We start from the raw sequence: 24,931 nt of genomic DNA on the forward strand, positions 1-24,931 counted from the left end.
CACACGCCCTTAATCCCAGCACTCAGGAAGCAGAAGCAGGAGGATCTCTGAGTTTGAGGCCAGCCTGATCTACAGAGCAAGTTCCAAGGTTACACAGAGAAACCCTGTCTCAAAAAAAAAAAACAAACAAACAAATCCCAAAATTGAAGAGCATTACTGTGAACTAAGGAATGCAGCTCAGTGGTGGAGAACCAACTACGCAGCCTGCTTGAGGCACTGGCTTCAATCCTTCACTACAAACCCAAAGTGACAACTAAGGAATGAGTGAAGGGTTTGTTTGTTTTGTTTGTGTGTCCGTCCCCACCCCCCCACCCCCCCACCCCCCCCACCCACCCACCCCCCACCCCCGGCTGTCCTGGAACTTGCTCTGTACACCAGGCTGGCTTCACTCTCCTAGAGCTCTGCCTGCCTCTGCCTCCCGAGTGCTGAGATTAAAGGCGTGCACCACCATCTCCCAGCATGCATGCATGTATGCATTTATTTACTTACTTATGTATGTATTTATTTATTTATGGTTATTTAGACTTTTTAATGCCAAGAATTGTCCTAGTTTTTCCTCACTGCAACCTCACAACGGAGTGACAGGTGTGCTCTCAGCCTCGTTTGACAGTTCAGGAAAGTGTTGAACTCTGCTGTAGGATTCAGGTCTGTCTGACTCCAGAGAAGCACCATTCAACCATCTAATCTAAACATTTTGTCAGTTGTGTCTACTTTGATTTCTAGTAGTGATAAGGAGGTTTTGTTTGAATATTATTTGACTTCCAGCAACATCTACTTAATTTAAATTCAAACTGGAACACCACATAAACTGGGAAGGCTGTAGAGAAAATAATGTCTTTACACACTGTTGATGGAAATTCAATTTTGTATCACCACTATGACACCAACAATATTATTCTCCAAAATTTAAAACAGAATGACCTCCTGATCAGCAGTCCCACTACTGGTTCTCTAACAAGAGGAAACGAAATCAATATGTGAAAAACACAGCTGCGCCTTCCTCTTTATTGCAGCATTTCACAACAGCCACTATCTGGAATCAATCTAAGTGTCTCAATAATAGACAAGTGAACAAAATTAATATATAAAAACTAGAAAAAAATAAAAATAAATAAATAAATAAGTAAATAAATAAATAAATAAATAAATAAATAAATAAATAAATAAATAAAAACTAGAGAGACGGTTCTCTCACGTGGGTTCCAGGTATCCAACTCAAGTCATCAGGCCTGGAAGCAGGCAGCTTTACCCTCTGAGCCATCTTGTCAGCCCTAAAGACATGATCTTAGAGACTTTTGAGGGGGAGTGGTGTTGAGACAGAGTTTCTCTGTGTAGTTTCTCTGTGCAGACTGTCCTGGAACTCACTCTGTAGCCCAAGCTGGCCTCAAACTTACAGAGAACTGCCTGCATCTGTCTCTGAGATTAAAGTCATGTGCCACCACCACCCAGCTTTAGAGGCCATTTTAATAAGCGTAGGCCACAGGCAAACTTGCCAAGCATTTTACTTTAAACAGAATTATAAGCTTTCCTTTCTAAAATAAACTGGTCAGAATGTCGTAAAAAATCTGACCATGGCTTACTGTGTAAAACAAAATTTTAAGAACTATTATTGAGACTAAGGAGTATAGCTCGTATGTGTGTGTGTGTGTGTGTGTGTGTGTGTGTGTGTGTGTGTGTAATATTATTTGGCATATATAGTATATATAATAGATATAAATGGAATATTATTTGGCCATAAAAAGAGAAGGGGAGGAAACCCTTACATGTGGAACATGGATGGCACTAAGATCACTCTGTTAAAGGAATAAGGGCCGGCCCAGGAAAACCAAGCACTGCATGAGCTCACTCACATGCAGACTCACATGCATGACCTCATGAAGCAGAGTGGTAGCTTCCAGAGTCTGAGGTAGCAGGGACAGGAGGAATTAGGAAATATTACAGTTAGGAGAAAAAAATATGAGCTCTATTTTCTTTTTCTTTTCTTTTTTTTTTTTTCAGAGCTGAGGACCAAACCCAGGGTCTTGTGCTTGCTAGGCAAGCGCTCCACCACAGAGCTAAATCCCCAACCCTGAGGTCTATTTTCTAAGCATAGTAATTATAGTTAATGACAATCTGTTGAATATACTGATTGTATTTCTCCTTCCCCTCACACAACCCCTTTGAGACAGGGTTTCCCACAGTCCAGGCTGCCTCAATGTAGCCTCACTGTGTAGGTGAAAATAACCACCACACTCACTGACACGACACACACACTGTATATTGAAGATGTTCACATTTGTTAATTGGTCTTGATTTCTTAGAGCTTATTTCCAAGCCCCTTAACTTAAAATTCAAAATCAGTCTTACCTCAGTCCACCTACCCACACCTATTTTACACTACTACGTTATTTGTTTACTTACTAGTGCCTGTACAAGTGTGTGTACATAATGTGTGCACACGCCATGGTGCACGTGTGGAAGGAAGAGGACAACTCTCAGGACCTGGTTCTCTCTTTCCATTGTAGGGTCCAGAGACTCAACTCGGTCATCAGGTTTGCACAGCAAGCACTTTTACAAAACAAGAGCCGTCTGTTTTCTGTAATAGAGCCCTTACACGATTTCCTTACGCTATCTGTTCTAGTCAGATTGACCTTCTCATTTCTATTATCCTGTGTCTTCATATCTTCTTATCTACATGTTTTAATTCCCACAGCCTGGCTCAATGAACCTTTGCAATCATATACACTGCTGAGTGATAAACCTCAACTCTGGGCTAAAGAACCAATACGTCACTTCCTTGGAACCACTGACTAGGCTTGCTTTCATCTTTTACCATCTACCTCCTGTCTTTCCAATAAAAATAAATAAATAAATAAATAAATAAATAAATAAATAAATAAATAAATAAATAAAAAACAGTCCTTCAAAATGGAGCATCTGATAGGCCTATATATCCCCAGTTCCAGATACCATAAAAAACACAAAACAGGCCGGGCGGTGGTGGCGCACGCCTTTAGTCCCAGCACTCGGGAGGCAGAGCCAGGTGGATCTCTGTGAGTTCGAGGCCAGCCTGGGCTACCAAGTGAGTTCCAGGAAAGGCGCAAAGCTACACAGAGAAACCCTGTCTCGAAAAACCAAAAAAAAAAAAAAAAAGAAACAAAAACAAAAAAACAAAACAAAACAAAACAAAAACCACAAAACGTTTCTAACACATCTCTGAAAAACAGCTCAAGCGGCTGGGTGGTAGTGGAGCATGCGCTTGGGAGGCAGAGGCAGGTGGATCTCTCAGCATGGTCTACAGAGTAAGTTCCTGGACAGCCAGGGCTACACAGAGAAACCCTGTCTCAAAGAACAAACAAACAAAAGCAAGGAGAAGAAAGAAAAGGGCTCAAGCGACATCAAAGAACTGTGCCATCTAGGCATGGTGGTGGACGCCTGCGAGTCTAGCACCACAGTCACAAGCAGGACCACTGCACGTTCAAGTTCTAAGCCAGCCTGGACTACTAGTGAGTGTCAGGCCGGCCAGAGCTACAAAAAGGCCCTGTCTCAAATAACAGTAGTATAATGATACCTAACAACGTGATGATAGTCAGGGTTCACCCAAGATAAACCATCACAAATATGTATTTTTCCTAAAATTTGCATGCATTTTCTATATTCGCTAATTTCATTTTTGAAAGGGTCAAAAACTAGACTCTGACCACTTAAATTCAATACCACTTGCCACTTTTTCTACAAAAACAATATATGTATATGTGTACACACACACACACACACACACACACACACACACACACACACACAGAGTATATGCTACCCATTCATATTAAATCAGATTCTGATGCTAATTTAAGCTTCCCATTCATATTAAATCAGATTCTGATGCTAATTTAAGCTTCTCGACTCGCACAGTAAAAACGTCACTTAGAGCAGCTAGGGTGGGTGACACAGGCTGTTTCATCGTCACCCCACAGTGGTGTGCAGCAGTGACAGGCCACCCATGGCTTGCAAATCAGGGTTAGCCCGCTGTCTGTCTGTACTCCTAAAGGATGGTTTGGGGGCTTTGTTTTTGAGTTTGTTTTAAATAACTAAGTTTGTTCTTTAACAATTTCATACCTGTCTACAATGCAATAATCACTCTTTCCTACCCCTATTACCCTCCCCACCAGTCCCTTTGTCAGATTCACAACTTGATTTTATGACCATTTAATTTAATAAAGGTTTTAAAAATTTATTTGTGACTGGCATGGTGGCACATACCTTTAATCCTAGCACTTAGGAGGTAGAGGCAGGTAAGTTCAAGGCCAGCTGGTCTACATAGAGTATCCCAGGTCAGCCAATTAGGGAAACATATCTCAAATTATTATTACTATTCTTGTATACGGGTGGATGGCACATGCTACAGCACCCTAGAAGGGTGACAAATCTGTAGTCAGTTCTTTCCTCTCACCTCTACGGGGTTTCAAAGATCAGACTCAGGCTGACAGGTTGGCAAGGCAAGCAGCTTCCTCTAGAGCCACCTGCTCAGCCTCAGACCTGTAAAGCCCTTCAAGATTGACTTCTAACTCTGTGTGCATGTGTGTGTGTTGAGTGTGTGCATGTGAGCGCAGGTGCCCACAGAGCCAGACGAAGGCAGTGCATCTCCTGCAGCTGGAGTCACAAGTGGTTGTTAACCACCCAACATGGTGCTGGGAATCAAACTCAGATCTTGCGCAAGAGCAGCACATTGAGTCATTTCCAGCCCCTTAGTGCAGATTAGATTGCTGGATCATACATAGCTCTGCCCATCTAGTCACGTTGTCTGTGATTGTTCTCACGGTGGAATGGCGGGGGAACAGCAGCCAGTCTTCTACAGCCCATTTGGCCTCCACAGGAAAAGGCTGCCAACCTCTAATAAGCAAGTTTCTCTCCTCTACGGAAGAGTATGGAGCAGAAGCATAAGAAGGTACAATTTTTGAGCTAAAATTACATTAGAAGTTCCAAGGAGAATACATGCAGTACAAGTGTCGACAGCTAACGGGACAGTGACACACAATTGTAATCCCAGCACTTGGGAGGTAAAAGTAGGAAGATCAAAAATTCCAGGTCATCCTCAAATAATACAAGTTTGAGAGAGAGAGACAGACAGACAGACATGAAACCACATCCAACTTATTATCTAATATAGAGGATACTTTAGTCAATAAAGCAGAGAGGAAACTAAAACTGGAGTAGATCTGAGGAATTAAGACTGGCCTCAAGCCGGGCTGTGGTGGCGCACGCCTTTAGTCCCAGCACTCGGGAGGCAGAGCCAGGTGGATCTCTGTGAGTTCGAGGCCAGCCTGGTCTCCAAAGCGAGTTCCAGGAAAGGCGCAAAACTACACAGAGAAACCCTGTCTCGAAAAACCAAAAAAAAAAAAAAAAAAAAAAAGACTGGCCTCTTACCCATCATGGTGAGATAACCTTTAAGCCCTGTACTCAGGAGACAGGGGCAGGCTAATCTCTATGAGTTTGAAGCCAGCCTGGACTACAAAGTAAGTTCAAGGCCAGCCAGGACCCTGTGTGAAAAACAAACACACAAAAACCATGATGACCTCAGACACCTGCTGTCATGTGACCTGTGACTGGCCACTAAATTTAAGAACAATGTCCTGGGGCTGGAGAGATGGCTCAGAGGTTAAGAGCAAGCACTGCCTGTTCTTCCAGAGGTCCTGAGTTCAATTCCCAGCACCCACACGGTGGCTCACAACCATCTGTAATGAGATCTGGTGCCCTCTTCTGGCATGCAGGCATGCATGCAGATAGAACACTGTATACATAATAAATAAATCTTTAAAAAAAAAAAAAAAAAAGAACAATGTCCTTATCTGTCCCATACAGAAAACAGTAAGAGGACTGTAACTCCTAAGTGACAGGAAGCCAAAGGTGGTGGTGCACACCTTTAATCCCAGAACTAGGGAGGCAGAGGCAGGCGGATCTCTGTGAGTTCGAGGCCAGCCTGGTTACACAGCGAGTTCCAAAACAGCCAGGGCTGTTACACAGAGAAACCCTGTCTCGAAAAATCAATAAATAAATAAATAAATAAAAATCGGGGATTGGAAACACAGTAGGTTGTTACTATTCTCAGTGAAAAGCTGTGTAGTTTTAATTACTTCACCACTATACTTAGACAGACTCCATCCCCATAACAGGGCAAAGTTGTGTAAACCTTTGAGAAAGTAGGAAAGATCAAGATCATGTGTTTGTTTTGTTTGTTTCTTTTGAGGTGGTCTTACTAGGTAGCTATGTAAACCAGGATGATCTTGAACTCACAGAGATCCATCTATCTGCCTGCTACTGTCCTCCAGTGCTGAGGTTAAAGGTGAGTGCCACCACACCTGGCTAAAATCAAGGTCATTACTAAAGAGATGTAACAGACTACCTGCTAACATGGGACCTACACTTTGTTTTTGCTTGTGGTGTTTTAGTTTGTTTTTTATTAAATTTATATATTTTACATGTTTGTGGGTTTTTTATTTTGTTTTTTTGAGACAGGTTGGCCTAAAATACTGTGTAGCTGAGGATGACCTTGAGTGCTTAATCTTCCAGCATCCACCTCCCCAGTTCTAGGACATAGGCCACCATGCCTGGTGGATTCATGTGGTGCTGGGGGTCTCGAGCATGCTCTGAAGTACTCTATTAGCCGAGTCCCTCTCTAGCCCCCAAGCACTGAAAGTGTGATCAAGTGATAGCTATCTTCACACTAAGAGCATTATTAGGAATAGGGTAGGCCTTACAGATGAGAGGCCTTAAATTTGAGAATGAAGCATTACTTGCAAATAAACTGTCAAATTAAAGATGTTTCAAATAAAAATTATACATTGATAACTGAATGTAATAAAGTTAGCTAGAAGAGAATGAGGACACAGTATGTTAGAAGTAAAAAAAAAAATGAGAAAAACTGAATAAACTATGAACTTCAGTTAATAACAGTCTACCAATACTGTTTACTACTTGTATTAAATATAGTAGACTAGTGTAAAATGGTAGGAAGCAGAAACTTGATACAGGGTCTATGAGAATTCTATATTATTTTACTTTTTCTTTTCTTTTTTTAGGGGGGCGGTTGTTTGTCTTTTGAGACAGGGTTTCTCTGTGTCGACCTGGCTATTCTGAGACTTACTATGTACACCAGGCTGGCCTTGAACTCTCAGAGATCCACCAGCCTCTACATCCTGAGTGCCTCTGCCTCTGCCTCCCGAGTGCGCCACCACCTACAACAAGACTTTTTAATTACATAAATCATAAGCTCCTAAACTCAAGCATTCAGTTCAGTGAAATCATATAAACTTGAAAAAAGTACTAACACTGTAATGTGTCCCAATCTCTGTCAACTACTACCTAGAAAAGGCACCAACCAATCCTATGATGGTCTAGAACAGGCCAACATTCTGTGACACACAACATTATACTATGTTTTTCTTTTAGTTTGCTGCAATTAAAAAAAAATACAGAAATTTCATTACACAAATTTCCTGAACTCCTAAGATTTTGCACTAATTTCATATGTGAAGTGAGGTAACTATATTTCCTAGGTAGAACTGTTTAAGAAAAACTAGGTTTTTGTTTTTTCTGTTTTTTACAGAGCACGAGGTTGAATCTATGGCCTCTCACATGACAAACACTCTACCACTGAGCAATACATTCAGCCCTGAAAAGCCACCTTTTTTTTTTTTTTTTTTTTTTTTTTTTGCTTGTTTGTCTGTTTGTTTGGTTTTTGGTTTTTTGAGTCAGGGTTTTCATTGTTTAACAGCCTTGGCTGTCCTGGAACTAGCTCTGTAGACCAGGCTGTAGTTGGCCCAAACTCACAGAGACCCACCTGCTTCTGCCTCCCAAGCACTGGGAAAAGCCAGCTTTTATGTTACCTTTCACCCAACAGCAAACCTATCTTAAGCTAGCAGAAGTACTGGTTGAGTCAGAGCATGGTGGTACAAGCCAGCAATTCCAGCCTTCAGGAGGCTGAAGCAGATGAATCCTGAGTTTGAAACCAGCCTGGGCTATAAAAACCCTATTTGAAGTAACCAAGGTCTTGGCTAGGGGTGCACCTGTCTGGGTTCAGTCCCCAGCAATGAACATATACAAAAGGTAGTGGCCTGGGCTAGAAAGGTGGCTCAGCATTTGAGAGCACTTGTTACTCTTGCAGAGGATCCTGGTTCGAGTCCTAGAACCCACAAGTTACAACCATGTAAGTCCAGTTCTAGGGACTCCAACTCCCTTTTTTGATCTTCCCAGGCACCAGACATGCACATGATGCTCAGACACACATGCAGCAAAACATCCACACACATAAGGGGGGAAAAAGGCAGTAGCCAGTGGCTTATAGTTGTAATCCTTCCCAGCACTTGGGAGGCTGACAGATAAGAGTTGCTACAATTCAAGGCCAACCTGGGCTACACAGTGAGTTAGACCAGACTGGGCTACAGTGTAACAATGTGTCTACCTGGAGAGTGACAGAGACACGAAGTGGAATAGTTGTGGTGGAGCAGTTTCAACTGACTAGTGGTAGTAAGTACGCAGGTGCTTAGGAAATACAAAGGGTAGTAACTACCACATTTCAAGCGTGCATTCTGCATCAGCTGGTGCCTACATCCTCCAATTTAATACTGAAATACTATGACTTCTTGTTTTGTTTTAGTCTTGGCACTGGAAGCTGGACCTACAGCCGAATGCATGCTAAGCATGTGCTCTACCAATACTTCCACTCCAGAAGGTGAGTAATCTTTCTCCTTAATTTGTTATACATTTACTTACTTGAGTGAGTGAGTGAGTGAGTGTCATGGAACACATGTGCAAATCAGAAGTCAGAGGATAGCCTCTGGGAGTCTGTGCTCTCCCCGTACCATGTGGGTCCTGGGATGAAACTTAAGCCCTCAGTATTGGTGGCAAACACCTTTACCCATCGAGACATCTATAAGTATTCTTTTGTTTTGGGGACAGAGTCTTGAAAGTCATTATGTAGACCATACTGGCCTGGAACTCACTGTGTAGCCCAGGCTGGCCTCGAACTAGAGAGATCCACTGCCTCTGCCTTCCAAGTTCTGGAATTAAAGGTGTGAGCCACCACACCTGATGATATGGAAGTATTCTTAATTACAACATAGAGTAATATAGCAGAGGAAAGTGAAAACAATTTAATTTTCCAAGGTCAAATTAGTTAACATGTAAAGTTGAGACTAGAATCCAGTTATATCCAGTTTTAGAATTCGGTTTTCCACAGTAACATTCTCTCTCTCTCTCTCTCTCTCTCTCTCTCTCTCTCTCTCTCTCTCTCTCTCTCTCTCTCTCTCTCACCACTAAGCCCATTCACTGTCCCCCAACTGTGAGTGCTTTAATTTACAGTCAAGGTTACCACTTACAGCACTTACAGTTGCCCCACTCACAGAACTGGGACTTGTTGGGAAAAGGAAGAGGATGGAAGAGAAGAGGCTAAGAGAGAGAGAAGGGATAAGTGTGACCATAATGTAGTAAAAGCACGGATGAAATTGCCAAGAATGAATTAATTAAATGTAAGTAAATTCCTGCCTCACTCTTGAACAAGTACTACAAGTACTCATATGTAAATCAGAGTGCAGACATTGCCCAGTTTTCTTGGAAAGCTTCCAACGGTCTGGCAAGGTAAGTTTTAGTTGGACTTCAGGACTAAATAAAGAATCTCAATTCCCTCAAATTCTAAGGAGGAAATGATAAAGAGATGATGGATCAGTGGTTAAGAACACTGACTGCTCTTCCAGAGGACCCAGATTCAATTCCTAGCATCCACATGCTGTTCACAACTGTCTGTGACTCCAGTTCCAGCAGACCTGACACCCTCACACAAACATACATGTAGGTAAAAACACCAATGCACATAAAATACAAATAATTTTTTAATTAGAAAAAATTGCTAGGAATTAACCCAGAATATTACCAAAAAGCCAGGCACGGTGATGCATGCTTTTAATCCCAGTATAGTGTCTGTTGTTCTCTTGGAAGAGCACTCACATGAGGTGGCTCACAACCGCCTGTGTACTCCAACCCCAGGAGGATCTGATGCCCTCTGCCAGCCTACACGCACACACACTCACTTAAAATAAGGAGCTGGAGAGATGGCTCAGTGATTACGAGCACTGGCTGTTCATCTAGAGGACCCAGGTTCAGTTCCTAGTATCCAAATGGAAGCTCACTACTGTCTGTAACTCCAGCCCCAGAGAATCTGACACCTTCTTCTGGCCTCCTCAGACACAGTATACACTTGTTACACAGACATACATGCAATCAAATCACCCATACACATAAAATAAAAATAAATAAATCTTTTTTCAAAAAAGAAAGAAAAGCGGTAGCCCACAAGGTACAATTTATTACATTTACCAAATTTTTCATTTCTTTGTTACTGCATTTAAGGCAGTCTCGTGTAGTCCAGGATGGCTTCAAATTCACTATGTAGTGAAGGGAGACCTTGAACTTCTGTCTCTACCTCTTGAGACCGGGATTACAACACTGGGACCGTTTATAGAAAGTTGGGTTAAACCCAGGGCTTCGCAGATCTTACACAAGCACTCTAACTACTGAGGCACAGCTCCAAGCTGGAATGTTGGCATTATAATAATCACAAGTACTCATTATAAACTTCAATCGGCATTACTACCATTGACTGTGTTTCTACCCAAAAGGAACCTCCTGGCCTAAAAAACAGTTATCGCTGAGTGGTGGTGGCACACACCTTTGATCCCAGAACTAAGGAGGAAGAGGCAGGTGGATGTCTGTGAGTTCAAGGCCAGCCTGGTCTACAGAGTGAGTTCCAGGACAGGCAGGGCTGTTATACAGAGAAAGTCTCTCTGGGAGAAAACAAAAACAAAAAGTCAGTTATTATGGGGTTGGGGGGTGTTGGGGGGTTAACACAGGAAAGATGTGGAGATAGATCAGAGTTCTCTCCTTCCACTTTCACACTGGTTCCAGGCTTTCCTACTGAGTCACTGTCTCAGCCCTAACATAGCTTTTCAAAAGAAACAAGCCATTGAAATGTCCTCATTGGATCTAGAGAAATGGCTCACGGATTAAGAGCACTTGCTGCTTTGGCAGAAGACCTGGGATAAGTTCCCAGCACCTACAGGGTGCCTAAGAACTGCCTGTAACTCCAGTTCCAGGGAATCAGACGCCCTCCTCTCATCTCCTAGAGTAATGGGCACTTATGTGGTGCATAAACATACACACAGGCAAATGACTCATACATATAAAATAAAAATAAATTGACCCAGGCGGTGGTGGCGCAGAGGCAGGTGTATCTCTGTGAGTTCGAGGCCAGCCTGGTCTACAGAGCGAGATCCAGGACAGGCACCAAAACTACACAGAGAAACCCTGTCTGGAAAAAAAACAAAAACAAGGGGTTGGGGATTTAGCTCAGTGGTAGAGCGCTTGCCTAGCAAGCGCAAGGCCCTGGGTTCGGTCCTCAGCTCTGGAAAAAAAAAAAAAAAAAAAAAAAAAAAAAAAAAAAAAGACAAAAAAACAAAAACAAAAAACAAAAAACAAAAAACAAACAAAAAAATCATTAAAACAAATTAAAATGCCCTCATAGAATAGAACTCATAATTTCGAATACTTTGTATAATGCCTAAGAAAAAGAACTTGATAAGTGTAAGCTGTTACTATCATTGTTAACATGTTTTAAAATGATGAAACAAATACTCAGGGGCTGGAGAGATGTCTCCAAAGTTAGGAGCACTTGTTGCTCTTGCAAAGGATCCAGGTTCAGTTCCCAATACCCACAAAGCAGCTCACAACTGTCCAGAACTGTAGTTTCAGGGGATTCAATGCCCTCTCCTGGCCTCCAAGGGCTCCAGGCATACATATGGTGAAAATACAGACAAGTAGGTAGGCAAAACACTTGTATACACAAAGTGAAAAATAAAATAATTTAATTAAAAAAAATACTTTTAAGCCAGGTGGTGGTGGCACATGCCTTTAACTCTAGCCATAGAGAGGCAGAGGCAGGTGGATCTCTGAGTTTGAGGCCAGCCTGGTCTACAAATTAAGTTCCAGGACAGCCAAGTTCTAGGACAGCCAGGGCTACACAGAGAAACCCTGTCTCAAAAACCAAAATAGATAAATAAAAAACACTCAGAGTCTTAAAGTCATTTTCTGTTGGAATCCAAGTTGGAGTATTACAACCTTAAATGGCTGGTTAATGTGTACTTTATTTTAATAGAGAGTCAAAGTTAGATTACTTGCCAGGCATGGTGGTGTACACCTTTAATACCAGCACTCAGAAGGCAGAAAGAAGCAGGCAGATCTCTGTGAGTGAACTCAAGGCTCAGCTGGTGTACACAGCACAGCCCAGGCCAGCCAGAGCTACATATCGAGACCTTGTGTGGTGGTTTGAAAGAAAAAGGCCCCCAAAGGGAGTGGCACTATTAGGAGGTGTGGCCTTACTGGAAGAAGTGTGTCACTGTGGGAGCAGGCTTTGAGGTCTCTTTCTCAAGCTTCCCTCAGTGTGACAGTCAGTCAACTTCCTGTTGCCTGCAAGATGCAGCACTCTCGGCTCCAGCCTATCTGCCTGAACGCTGCCACGCTTCCTGTCATGATAATGAACTGAATCTGTGAAACTGTACACAAGTCACCTCAATTAAATGTTTTTATTTGTAAGAGTTGTCGTGGTCATGGTGTCTCTTTACGGCAATAAAAAACTCTAAGATACCTTGTATCCAATTTTAAATAATTAATTAATTAATTAAAATGAACTAAAAAGTTGGATCCTTTGGGTTCTAAAGGAGGCAGAAAAGATGAACTAAGTTGTTTTCCTTCTGACAGGTTCTCACTGTGCAGTCTAGGATGGCCTCAAGCCTTCATATCCTCCTGAGTGAAATACTGTCTAAAAAAATAAAAAGAGAGAAAGAAAACAAACAAACACGCACCGACACCAACAACAAAAAATGGTTTGTTTCTTTCTTAGGCTTTTCTGTTTCAGAAATCTCTGTTGGTCAGGTGTGAATGGCTCCTTCCTGTAATCCCAGCACTTGAAAGGCTAACACAGGAGCACTGGAAGTTCAAGACTAGCCTGGGCCTTTCTGCTGGGTACCGGCTCCTTGCTGTCGAAATGGGCAAGTTCATGAAACCCGGGAAAGTGGTGCTGGTCCTGGCCGGACGCTACTCCGGACGCAAAGCCGTCATCGTGAAGAATATTGATGATGGCACCTCAGACCGCCCTTACAGCCATGCCCTCGTGGCTGGAATTGACCGCTATCCCCGAAAAGTGACAGCTGCCATGGGCAAGAAGAAAATCGCCAAGAGGTCAAAGATCAAGTCCTTTGTGAAAGTTTATAACTACAATCACCTCATGCCCACAAGGTACTCTGTGGACATCCCCTTGGACAAAACAGTTGTCAACAAGGATGTCTTTAGAGACCCAGCCCTGAAACGCAAGGCCAGGCGGGAGGCCAAGGTCAAGTTTGAGGAAAGATACAAGACAGGGAAGAACAAATGGTTTTTCCAGAAGCTTCGCTTTTAGGTATATTTTTGTTCCCATCATTAAAAAAAAAAAAAAAAAAAAAAGACTAGCCTGGACTACATAGTGACACCCTATCCCCCAGAAAAAAAGCAATAGTCTTTTTTTTAAAAAAGACTCATAGCGAGATCCAGGACAGGCACCAAAACTACATGGAGAAACCCTGTCTCGAAAAACCAAAAAAAAAAAAAGAAAAGAAAAGAAAAAAATATTTAGGGCTGGAGAGATGGCTCAGAGGTTAAGAGCACTGGCTGCTCTTCCAGAGGACCCAAGTTCAATTCCCAGCACCAAGATGGTGGCTCACAACCAAATATAATGGGATCAGATTCCTTCTTCTGGTGTGCATGAAGACAGAGCACTCATACACATAAATACATGAATAAATAAATCTTTTGTTTGTTTGTTTTTTAAGACAGGATTTTACTGTGTAGCCCCAGCTGTCCTAGAACTCACTCTGTAGCCCAGGCTGCCTTCAAAAATCACAGAGATCCACCTGCCTCTGCCTCCCAAGTGCTGGGATCAAAGGTGTGTGCCACCACTGCTCGGCTAAATAAATCTTTCTTTTTTTTAAAGATTTATTTATTTATTACATATACAGTGTTCTGCCTGCATGTATGTCTGCACATATACAAATATTCATATTTGTAAGGATTCTGAAATTCTGTCCAAGGTACTACACCCTTTACACACAATATATATTTTCTAAGATGGTTCAGAGTGGGTTAAATATAGATGAGTTTAGTCTAAGTTCTAAATTTTTTAAACGTATTTGATTATGAGTTCCTTGCCTGGATGTAAGTATGTGCATCACATGTGTGTCTGGTACCAGGGAGGTAAAGAAGGCACCAAGCCGAGCATTGTGGCGCACGCCTCTTATCCCAGCACTAGGGAGGTAGAGGCAGGCGGACCTCTGTGAGTTCCAGGCCACCCTGGGCTACAAAACTGAGTTCTAGGACAGCTAGAGCTGTTACACAGAAAAACTTTGTGTCCAAAACAAAACAAAACAAAACAAGACCAGACCCCCTGAAACTGGATTACAGACAACTGTGAGCTGACACATGAGTGCTGGGAACTGAACCCAGGACCTCTGCAAGAGCAGTGACTTGTGGGCCAGCTCATAAACTTCTAAAACGTTAAAACCATATAAGCACTCACAATGGGAATGTAGCTCAATGGTAGACTGCTTGCCTAACATGTACAGGGCCCTGGATTTGAGCTAAAGCACCAGAAAGAAAACAGAAAAAGAGGGAAAAAAGCAAGTATTTAGTCCAAATAACTGCTTGGGAGGGTACTATTTAGCTCTGATCCTAAAGTAAAGGAAAGCTACTAGCCCTCAGCCCCTTTTTAATATTTTCACTTTTCTGGTCTACTTAATCCTTCAAGAATTATAAAAAAAATTCATAAAATATACATTAGTAAGCAAAAGAAGGAGGAAGAGGAGAAGAACTAGACATGTTTGACGATATGCTAGTCTCTGTGTGGGCGTACCAGCATTATAAAGGAGCAAGACCAAGCAAGCACCTTCCTGGATAGACAGATAATGAGCAGACATTATAGAGTCTGAGCACAGCCTTGTCTTAAGAAAACAGCTTACTAAAAAGCTGTATAAACACATACACAAGCTTAAGCAGAACTGTGGCTAGACTTGATTTGCTTGCTTGACTTGCTCTAGCACACATGCACACAACACACAGTGTTTTGTTGTTGCTGCTGTTTGGATAGGATTTTTTCGTGTCTGTTTTTTGAAACTCACTCAGTAGCCAAGGCTGGCCTTGAACTCTTGTTCCCCTTGCCTCCAGTACCGAACGACTCAGATTACAAATATATATCACAAACTGGACATGGTGACACACACTTTAAGTCCCAGCATTTGAGAAGCAGAGGCAGGTGGACTTCTGAGTTCTATGCCAGCCTGATTACAGATCCAGTTCCAGGACACCAGGGCTATGCAGAGAAGCCCTGTCTTGAAAAACAAATAAAAACCACAAGTGCACACCACCACACCTGGCTGTAAGTTATGTGATATGCTTTTCTTTCAGGTAGAAATACTTACCAGATGTCAGATTCATCTTCATACTCAAAAAAGATACAGAATGGAGCTGGATGGTGGTGGTGTCCACCTTTAATCCTAGCACTTGGTGGCGGGGGGCGCAGATGTAGGCAGATCTATGTGATTTCGAGGCCAGCCTGGTCTATATAGAGTGAGTTCCAGGACAGCCAAGGCTACACAGAGAAACCCTGTCTGGGGGGGTGGGGGGTGGAAATAATACTTTACCCTTGAGATTCCTAGAACATGTAACCAATTCTCCCCAATATTCACCCTTGAAAGAATTAAAAAAAAAAAAAAAGGATATCATGGCACCTGCCTATAGTCCCAATACTTGGGAGACTGAGGCAGCATCTCAAGTTTGAGGCCAGCTTGGGCTACATTATGAGACTGTGTCTCAAAGAAAGAAAAATGGCGGGCCTGGAGAGATGGCTCAGAGGTTAAGAGCACTGACTGCTCTTCCAGAGGTCCTGAGTTCAATTCCCAGCAACCACATGGTGGCTCAAAACCATCTATAATGAAATCTGGTGCCCTCTTCTGGCCTGTAGCATGCATGCAGACAGGACACTGTATATATAATAAATAAATAAATAAATAAATAAATAAATAAATAAATAAATAAATAAATAAAAAATAAAAAGAAAGAAAAATGGAAAAGATGAAAGAATAAAGTAAATGCCTTTCTGCCAAGAAGTACCTTCAGAAACCTCTTAAACTTTTCTGAAAATATAAGGGTAGTTTTAAAAATAGACTAAGTAAACTGCAGTTCATCCTATTTAAAAGTAACAAAATTCACAGTTAGCTGCACCAATAGGAAGAATATATTCTCACACTCTCCGTACTACCTTGTAAGGCTGTAAGAACTGTGTCGTCACTGGAGAGCGGCTCAGCACCCTCGGGACGTAGACACAGGAGACACCGAGAAAAGTCCAGGCTGTGGTACCAGGCATGGTTGGTACCAGCACTGAAGGGGGAAGGACAGGAGGACCAGGAGTTTGAAGGCAGCCCTGGCTACCGAGTCATTTCTAGGCCAGCCTGTGCTACATGAGAACATTGTTCAAACAAACACAGCATACACACACAATAAATGCAACTTTAAAAAAAAAAAAAAAAAAAAAAAAAACAACTTTTTTTTTTCCCCTCAGACAGGGTTTCTCTGTGTAGCCCTGGCTGTCCTGGAACTCACTCTGTAGACTAGGCTGGCCTTGACTCAGAGACCCGCCTGCCTCTGCCTTCCCAGTGCTGGAATTAAAGACATGTGTCACCACACCTGTGCTGTGGGATGGTCTGTACGTCAAATGCTCTGATTGGTCAATAAATAAAATACTGATTGGCCAGTGGCTAGGCAGGAAGTATAGGCGGGACAAGAAGGAGAATAAAGCTGGGAAGTGGAAGGCTGAGAGGGAGACACTGCCAGCCGCCACGATGAAAAACAGCATGTGAAGATGCCGATAAGCCACGAGCCACTGTGGCAAGGTATAGATTTATAGAAATGGATTAATTTAAGCTGTAAGAACAGTTAGCAAGAAGCCTGCCACGGCCATACAGTTTGTAACCAATATAAGTCTCTGTGTTTACTTGGTCGGGTCTGAGCGGCTGTGGGACTGGCAGGTGAGAGAAACTTGCCCTGACTGTGGGCCAGGCAGGAAAACTCTAGCTACACACCTGTCTTTAAAATTGCTTTTAATAAATAAATAAATAAATAAATAAATAAAGCCAGGTGAGGTGGTATACATCTGTAATCCCAGCACTGGGGAGGCAAAGGCAGGCAGACTTAAATGTGTTTGAGAAAAGCCTGGTTACAGAGTTCCAGGCCATTCATAGCCATAGCCACACAGTGAGAGACCACTTTATAAATAAGTAAATAGGGGGCTGGAGAGATGGCTCAGAGCTTAAGAGCACTGACTGCTCTTCCAGAGGTCCTGAGTTCAATTCCCAGAACCCACGTGGTGGCTCACAACCACTGTAATGAGATCTGGCACCCTCTTCTGTATACATAATAAATAAATAAATAAATCTAAAAAAGCCGGGCGGTGGTGGCGCACGCCTTTAATCCCAGCACTCGGGAGGCAGAGCCAGGAGAATCTCTGTGAGTTCGAGGCCAGCCTGGGCTACCAAGTGAGTTCCAGGAAAGGCGCAAAGCTACACAGAGAAACCCTGTCTTGAAAAACCAAAAAATAAATCAATAAATCAATAAATCAATAAATCAATAAACAAATAATAAAGTCTGGAATAGGACAGCAGGCCTGGTGGCACAGAGCTGTCATCTCAACTATTGGAAAGGATGAGTCAGGAGGATCTTATCTTCAAAGACAGCCTAAGCAATTTAACGCATGTCTACCTCAAAATAAAACACAAAAGGAGGGTTAAATGATATAAGCTTACCTACTACATATGAGGCCTAGGTTCAATCCCCAGTACCCTTTACAAGTACTTACACAAGAGAAATCATAAAACAGGGATAGTGACTCCTGCTTGTAAACCCATTATTTAAGAAGACGAGGTCCCCCAAACTGCCATAGCAAGTCTGAGGCCAGTCTGGGCTACAAAGTGGGATCGTGGCTCATGAAAAAAAGGGGACAGAGAGCCTAGAGAGATGGCTCAGTGGATAAAATGCTTGTCTCGCTAACATGAGATCCTAAATTCCATCCCATTACCTACATAAAAAGTTTCCTGTGATGACACATTTGTAATCCCAGCACTGAGGGAGCGGAGACAAGAGGGTCCTTAGGGTCTTGCTGCCAGCCAGTACAGCCAATCAGTGAACTCTAGGTTCAGTAAGCAAAACATAAGGTGGACAGCAATAAAGGCAGACACCCACCATCAACTCCTGGCTTATACATACACACATATCCCAAAACCATGACTTTGAGAAAGTAAAAAGGATGATTATTCCACAGATTACTTATTAAAAAGGGGGAAAGATGCCTTTACAACAGAAATCTAGTGAGACTCCTTAATCAGTCACATTTATGTCAACAGTGAAACTGGCATCAAGTGTTTCTGATGACACATAGTGAGAGACCTAAAATCACCCTAGCATCCCAGCTAAAAATGTTTAACATGATTCTGACCTAAAGAACACTCAGACAACAGGTGTGGTGCACACCTTTAATCCTAATACTCTTGAGGAAGAGGCAGGACGATCTCTGTGAGTTTGAGGCCAGCCTGGTCTACAAAGAGAGTTCCAGGACAGCCAGGGCTACACAGAGAGAACCTGTCTGGAATAACAAAACAACAACAACAAAAGCAACAATTTGGCTGCTGGGGTCCAGCTCAGTGGTATAACAATTGCCTCACAGGCTGTGTGTATGTGTGTGTTGGGGTGGGGGTGGGGGGGGCCGGTCCTGATCCCTAACACTGCAAAATAAAGTAAGTAAATAAAAACTTACAGACTACAAAACAGGGAAACATTTTTTTTTTTCAGGGAAACATTTTTACTTTTTATTGTATTTTCTTTGTTTTGAGACAGGGTCTCTCTTTGTAACCTAGAGCTTACCATATAGATCACTCTGGCCTTGAACTCACAAAGATGCACTAGTCTCTGCCTTCTAAGTGCTGGGACCATATCCAGCTAAAATAAAAAATTTAAGTTATAGGTTCTAAAAGCCAAGTCCAACGGCAGAAAATGGGGAACCAAAAAACTATAAAACAACTTAACACTTGTATTCAGCTTTCCAGAAATAACTGTTAGCATCATCACAATTCATGCACATGTGTGCCTGCATATTATTGGAATTAAACTGGAAGCTTCACACATGCTAGACAACTGCTTTACCACTAAGCTACATCACCATTACTGCTTAAGCAGTAAGAAAAAAAGAAAAAAAAAATCACAAATATCATTACCTTTCTCACCACCTACCATCTTTATTCCCTAACAAATATTGTGAAATTATAGGGCAGGGTATGCTCATTTCAACTTCAGTAAGAACTACAAATACTATCTCTAATGGCACCTGTACAAATTTATACTCTACACTAATACACTAATTATTGTCAGATTTAATCTTTTTTTAAAATCAGATGACTATAGTGGTGCATGCGTTTAATCCCAGCACTAGTGAGGCAGAGGCAGGTGTATCTCTGTGAGTAGCAGGCCAACCTGGTCTACACAGGAAGTCTAGACAAGCCACAATCCACAGCTACACAGTGAGACCCTGTCTATCTGTCTCTCTCTCTCAACACACACACACACACACACACACACACACACACACACACACACACACAAACGCATCACATCCGTGGGCCAGGTAGTGGTGGTGCATGCCTTTTTTCTTTCTACTGGTTTTTTCAAGACAAGGTTTCTCTGTGCAGCCCTGCCTGTCCTGGAACTCGCTCTGTAGACCAGGCTGGCCTCGAACTCACGGAGATTCACCTGCCTCTGCCTCCTAAGTACTGGGATTGAAGGCACATAGATTTGCCACTTTGAGACCTGCCTGGGTTATGTAGCAAGTTCCAGACCAATCTGGGCAACTTTGTGAAACCCTGTCTCAAAATGAAAAGCTGTGTAAAGTTTTTCTGTGTGTAAAGACAGCTCAGTAATAGAGCACCTGTCCAGAATGCCTGTGGCCCTGAGTCCACTCTCAGTACTACGGGAGAGCCAGAAAATGAAGAATTTGAAAGATTTTTTTAATTAACTAATTTATTCATTTATTTTGGTTTTTCAAGACAAAGTTTCTTTGCATAGCCCTGGCTGTCCTGGAACTGGATCTGTAGGTCAGACTGGCCTTGAACTCATAGAGATCTGCCTGCCTCCATTTCCTGAGTGCTGGGATCAAAGGTGTGTACCACCACTGCCCATAGAAAGAGAATTTTTTAAAGTTTATTTATGTATATGAATACCCTATTTGCATATATGCCTGCATGACAGAAGAGGCCATCAGATTTCATTATAGATGGCTGTGAGCCACCATATGGGTACTGGGAATTGAACTCAGGACCTCTGGAAGAGCAGCCAGTGCTCTTAACCACTGAGCCATCTCTCCAGCTACTGAAAAGAGAATTTCTTTTTAAAGGAATGATATAATTTATTTTTTTAAAGATTTATTTATAAGGCCGGGCACCGGTGGCGCCCAACTTTAATCCCAGCACTCAGGAGACAGAAGCAGGCAGATCTCTGTGAGTTCGAGGCCAGCCTGGTCTACAGAGCGAGATCCAGAACAGGCACCAAAATGACACAGAGAAACCCTGTCTTGAAAAACCAAAAAAAAAAAAAAAAAAAAGACTCGTAAGATTTATTTATATATTTAATGTACACTGGTGTTTTTCCTGTATATATTCTGTGTGAGGGTGTTGAATCCCCTGGAACTGAAGTTAGAGATAGTTGTGAGCTGCCATGTGGGTGCAGGGAATTGAACACGGTTCCTCTGGAGGAGCAGCCAGTGCTTTTAACCACTGAACCATCTCTCCAGCCCCAAAAGAATTTTTAAAAAATGACTTACCAACTTCCTGATTCTCCATAATCTGTTTACTTTTTCTTATATGAAAAAATAACAACCAAAGACATATTATAGTTGAGCTTGCTATTTCTCACTCACAGAGAGAAAAATAAGGATCTCTTCCTATGTAAAGCTCACACTAGCTTCATGATTTTAAGAAAACCATACAAGGGGTGTTGGCTTCAAAGCTCAGCAGTAAGATCACTTGCCTAGCACGTGCAAAGCCCTAGGTTCCATCCCCAGCAATGTACAAACAAACAATAAATAAAGTCCATTTATTTTCAGAAGAGGAGGAGGGCTGGGGAGATGACTCAGTTGGCAGTGGACTTCCCCCACAAGCCTGAGACTCTGAGTTCAGATCCCAGCACCTATGTAAAAAGTCAGCACGGTGGCAGTGCCTATAATTCCTTCACTGGGGCAGCAGAGACAAGAAGGTCCTGGGGCTTCTAGTAAGCCAGTAAGAAATCTAGACTCAAAAAGGTGCCAGGTGGTGGTGGTGGTGGTGGTGGTGGTGGTGGTGGTGGTGGTGGTGGTGCTGCTGCTGCACACCTTTAATCCCAGGCAGAGGCAGGTGGATCTGAGTTCAAGGCCAGCCTGGCCTGTAGAATGAGTTCCAAGACAGCCAGGCTACAAAGAGAAACCCTGTCTTGAAAAATCAAAAAAATAAAAAATAAGATGAAAAGACAGGAAGACATTCAACATGAAACTCTGGCTTCCAAAAAAATGCACATATACACATAAACACATGAACATGTACATACCCACATATAAACACAGGAACATATACATGCACACATATAAATACATGAACATGTACATACCCACAACACACACAAGAAGGAAAAAGAAAAAGAAAATCAGCAAATACTAAACTCTCCTTTCACAAGCTTGAAGGGCTTCCACCACTTGTAAGTGTAGGGATGCCTCAGCACAAAAATCAAAAGGCCAAAGTACTCACTTCCCTTTCTTCAGCACAGCATTTTGCTGATTCCCAAGTATCCTAGATGAAACATCTACAGTCTGGTCTATCTTTCAAAACTACTACTCTGGCATGATTCATGTTTAAAAAAAAAAAAAAAGCCAGGAGTGGTGGCATACACCTACATCCCCAGCACGGGGAAGACAGAGAGACAGAGGCAGAAGAGCTACAGCAAGTTAGAGGCCAGCTGAGTGTACAAACCCAGTTTTAGGTCAACAGGGCAATTAGGTCCTTGATTATAACATTCTTTTGTATGCATATAGTCTCATCCTGTCTGCTCCCCCCACCACACCCTGCTTTCTTACTGAAAGACCAAGTCCTCTCCAAAACTTTTCTTTTGTTTTGTTTTTCGAGACAGGGTTTCCCTAGCTGTCCTGGAACTCGATTTGTAGACTAGGCTGACTTCCACAGAGAACTGACTGACTACCTCTGCCTCCTAAGTGCAGGGATCAAAAGGTGTGTGCCACCACCGCCTGGCCCAAAGCTTATTTTTATTTCAGGAATTCTTCATCATTTTGTGCCATGGATCTACCTCTTTGATAGTCTGGTGAAGCTTAAGGTCCCTTTCTCAGATTGCTTTTAAGTACAAAATTCATTTGAGTATGAAAAAAATTATACTGATGCATTATGAAATGAAAAATTGGCATGTACAGCTATAGCATATTACATAAGATATAACAGAAACTCACAAATTCAAAGAAATTTATCGATAAACAGATATGATATTTTGAGATAGCTCTAACTGTAAACGTGACACAAACATGTCATTTCTATTGGTGGCAAACTCACAAGGATTGCTAGTATTATTGTGTGGTTTGTTGCCTGCTTTCATAACTGAAGGTAACAGTCAGTTTCCATTACTAGTTTGTAAATAAAGGTGTAATTTTACCCTCATTCTCGCTAAAGGACCAGTTTTACTCTATCTACATTCAACCCACTGAAGAACCCCGGGTTGGAAACTCTAGACCCAAGCCTTCATCCCTTTTGCTCAAACTCAGAATTTTCATTTTATTAAGCTTGATTTTACTGAGTTTTAACGTTAAAAACAGAGTCCTCCTTGTACCTACCTCTCATCTGACACCTCACCGTATCTCACTGTATGTAGAATTATGCATTGAATCCCGCTCGTTTCTGCGGTCTGCCCAGCCAGTACCCGTGGCAATTTTGCCGGTCAATAAAAGGCGACATTGAAGGAAGAGAGGTGGAAAGAACGGGCACTTGCAGACCACCAGCAGCAAGTGCACAGACGCCGAGCCCGGTGCGCGTTTGCGGGTGCACGGTGTCCCCAGCCCCGAGCGTCCGGCGCGTCACCGGCGGCGCTCCGAAGCCATTCGGTCCGCTCCTGGCTTCCGGGGCTCGGCTGCCCACCTGCCCCGGACGCCCACGGAGGCGACCCGCGCCACTGCGCCCCTTCCCGCCGCGTCGCGCTCCCGCCCCATCCCCCACGCGCCCTGGGTCCCCGCCGCCTCAGGCCGGCCGCCGGGGCCCGCACGCCGCCACCTTCCCGCGGGTCCGGGCCGCGCGGCTTCCCACCCGAGCGTCGCCCGGCGCGGGGCAGGCCCGGGGGCCCGGGGATCGGGGCGGGCCGGCCGTCAGGCGCGGGCTGCGGGGCTAGGCCGGACGGCGGGGCTGCCGAGCCCGCAGCGGCGCACGCGGCGCGGGCCGGGCGGGGACGCGCACTCACCGATGAGGTCATGCGGGGGACGGCGTCCAGGTCGCCGCCGGACGGCCACTCGGCCTCGGAGCCGTCGCCCTCGCCGCGAACTGCCACCGCCGCCCAGCCGCCGCCACAGATCGCCAGTCGGTTCCCCTGCCTCCTGCGGCGGCGCTGCCCCCTCGCCAGTGCGCGTGCGCGGCGCCGCGGGGCCCCCTGGGATCGGTGGTCCGGCCGGCGGCCGCCCTTCCGCTCCCGGTAGAGCCGCCTTCGGGACCTGTCCGCCCAACCCCGCTCTCACCTCTCCGTGTACCTGGTGCTGGAGAAGACGTGTGCAAAAACATGACACTCTTCACCTGCCCCGGACATCATCCAATGATCTCTCTCTCTCTCAATCTCTCTCTCTCTCTCTCTCTCTCTCTCTCTCTCTCTCTCTCTCACACACACACACACACACACACACACACACACACATACACTCACGCACGCACACTCCCTTTCAGTTAAAAGCTATGTCAATTGGGCGGTATCTTCATTTTTAGTATTTAATTCCCACTTCTCGTTTGTCGGTTTTTATTGTAAACCATACAGTTACATTAAATAGGTTTAAATTTTGTGTTTGTTTGTTTGTTTAACAAAAATGACACGTGACGTGTCAAGTTAGCAGAAGCGAACTGTCACAGAAACCCTGGAATCAGAACACACCTTACCGGTCCTCGGTGCAGCTCCTGACCAGGCAGGGAAACCTTGAGGCAAGTTCAGCCAGATGGCCTCCCTGTGTCGCTTCTATTTTCGGAGGTTCCAATATCAGGCAGCTCACAACCTCTAAGAAGTGCAGCATGCTCCACTGTTGGACAGCTCTGAAGGTTAAAAAGTTCTGCCTCCTGCTGAGCTGAAATCTGCTTCCCTTTTCTTTCCTCCCTTTGCTAGTAGTTAGGCTGCCTGTAGCAAGGATTGGCTCCCACTTGACAGCCCTTCAAAACATTGAAGACAATAAATATATCCTCCAACAACACCAGGAGTCTATGGCAAAAAAAAAAAAAAAAAAAAAAAAAAAAGGAAAAAAAGAAAAAGAAAACTCATCTTCCCAACTATTTCGAATGTAAATAAGAATCAGATCCCAGGCTGATTTCCATCACTCTTCCATGCACCTCCTTAAAACTCATTAGAATTTAACTGACATGGTAGCTCACACCTGTGATCTCAGCATTTGAGAGACTGAGGCAGGGGAATTACCAAGAGCTCAAGCCAGCCTGAGCTACACAGCATGTCCAGGCCAGCCTGAGCTATCCTGTGAGACCCTGACTCAAAAAAGAAAAATTTTGACAGA

At 43.5% G+C, this 24,931-nt stretch overlaps 2 protein-coding genes across 8 annotated transcripts in view; one reads left to right on the forward strand and one right to left on the reverse strand.

The window, feature by feature from the left end:
• Gapvd1 (GTPase activating protein and VPS9 domains 1) overlaps window positions 1-23,774 on the reverse strand; it is a 74,803-nt gene extending 51,029 nt beyond the window's left edge. For all 7 annotated transcript variants that reach the window (XM_059260132.1, XM_059260130.1, XM_059260131.1 and 4 more), the window contains exon 1: window positions 23,632-23,774. The gene's annotated coding sequence lies outside the window, so the exon portion shown is untranslated. The remainder of the gene's footprint in view (window positions 1-23,631) is intronic.
• On the forward strand, window positions 13,042-13,512 carry LOC131908952 (large ribosomal subunit protein eL27). Its single transcript, XM_059260133.1, has one exon. It carries the CDS (start codon window positions 13,070-13,072, stop codon window positions 13,478-13,480), a length of 411 nt encoding a protein of 136 aa, XP_059116116.1. The 5' UTR covers window positions 13,042-13,069; the 3' UTR covers window positions 13,481-13,512.
• Window positions 23,775-24,931: the final 1,157 nt, after the last annotated feature.

This window comes from Peromyscus eremicus, chromosome 4, assembly GCF_949786415.1.
Source record: "Peromyscus eremicus chromosome 4, PerEre_H2_v1, whole genome shotgun sequence".
NCBI classification, from domain to species: Eukaryota; Metazoa; Chordata; class Mammalia; order Rodentia; family Cricetidae; genus Peromyscus; species Peromyscus eremicus.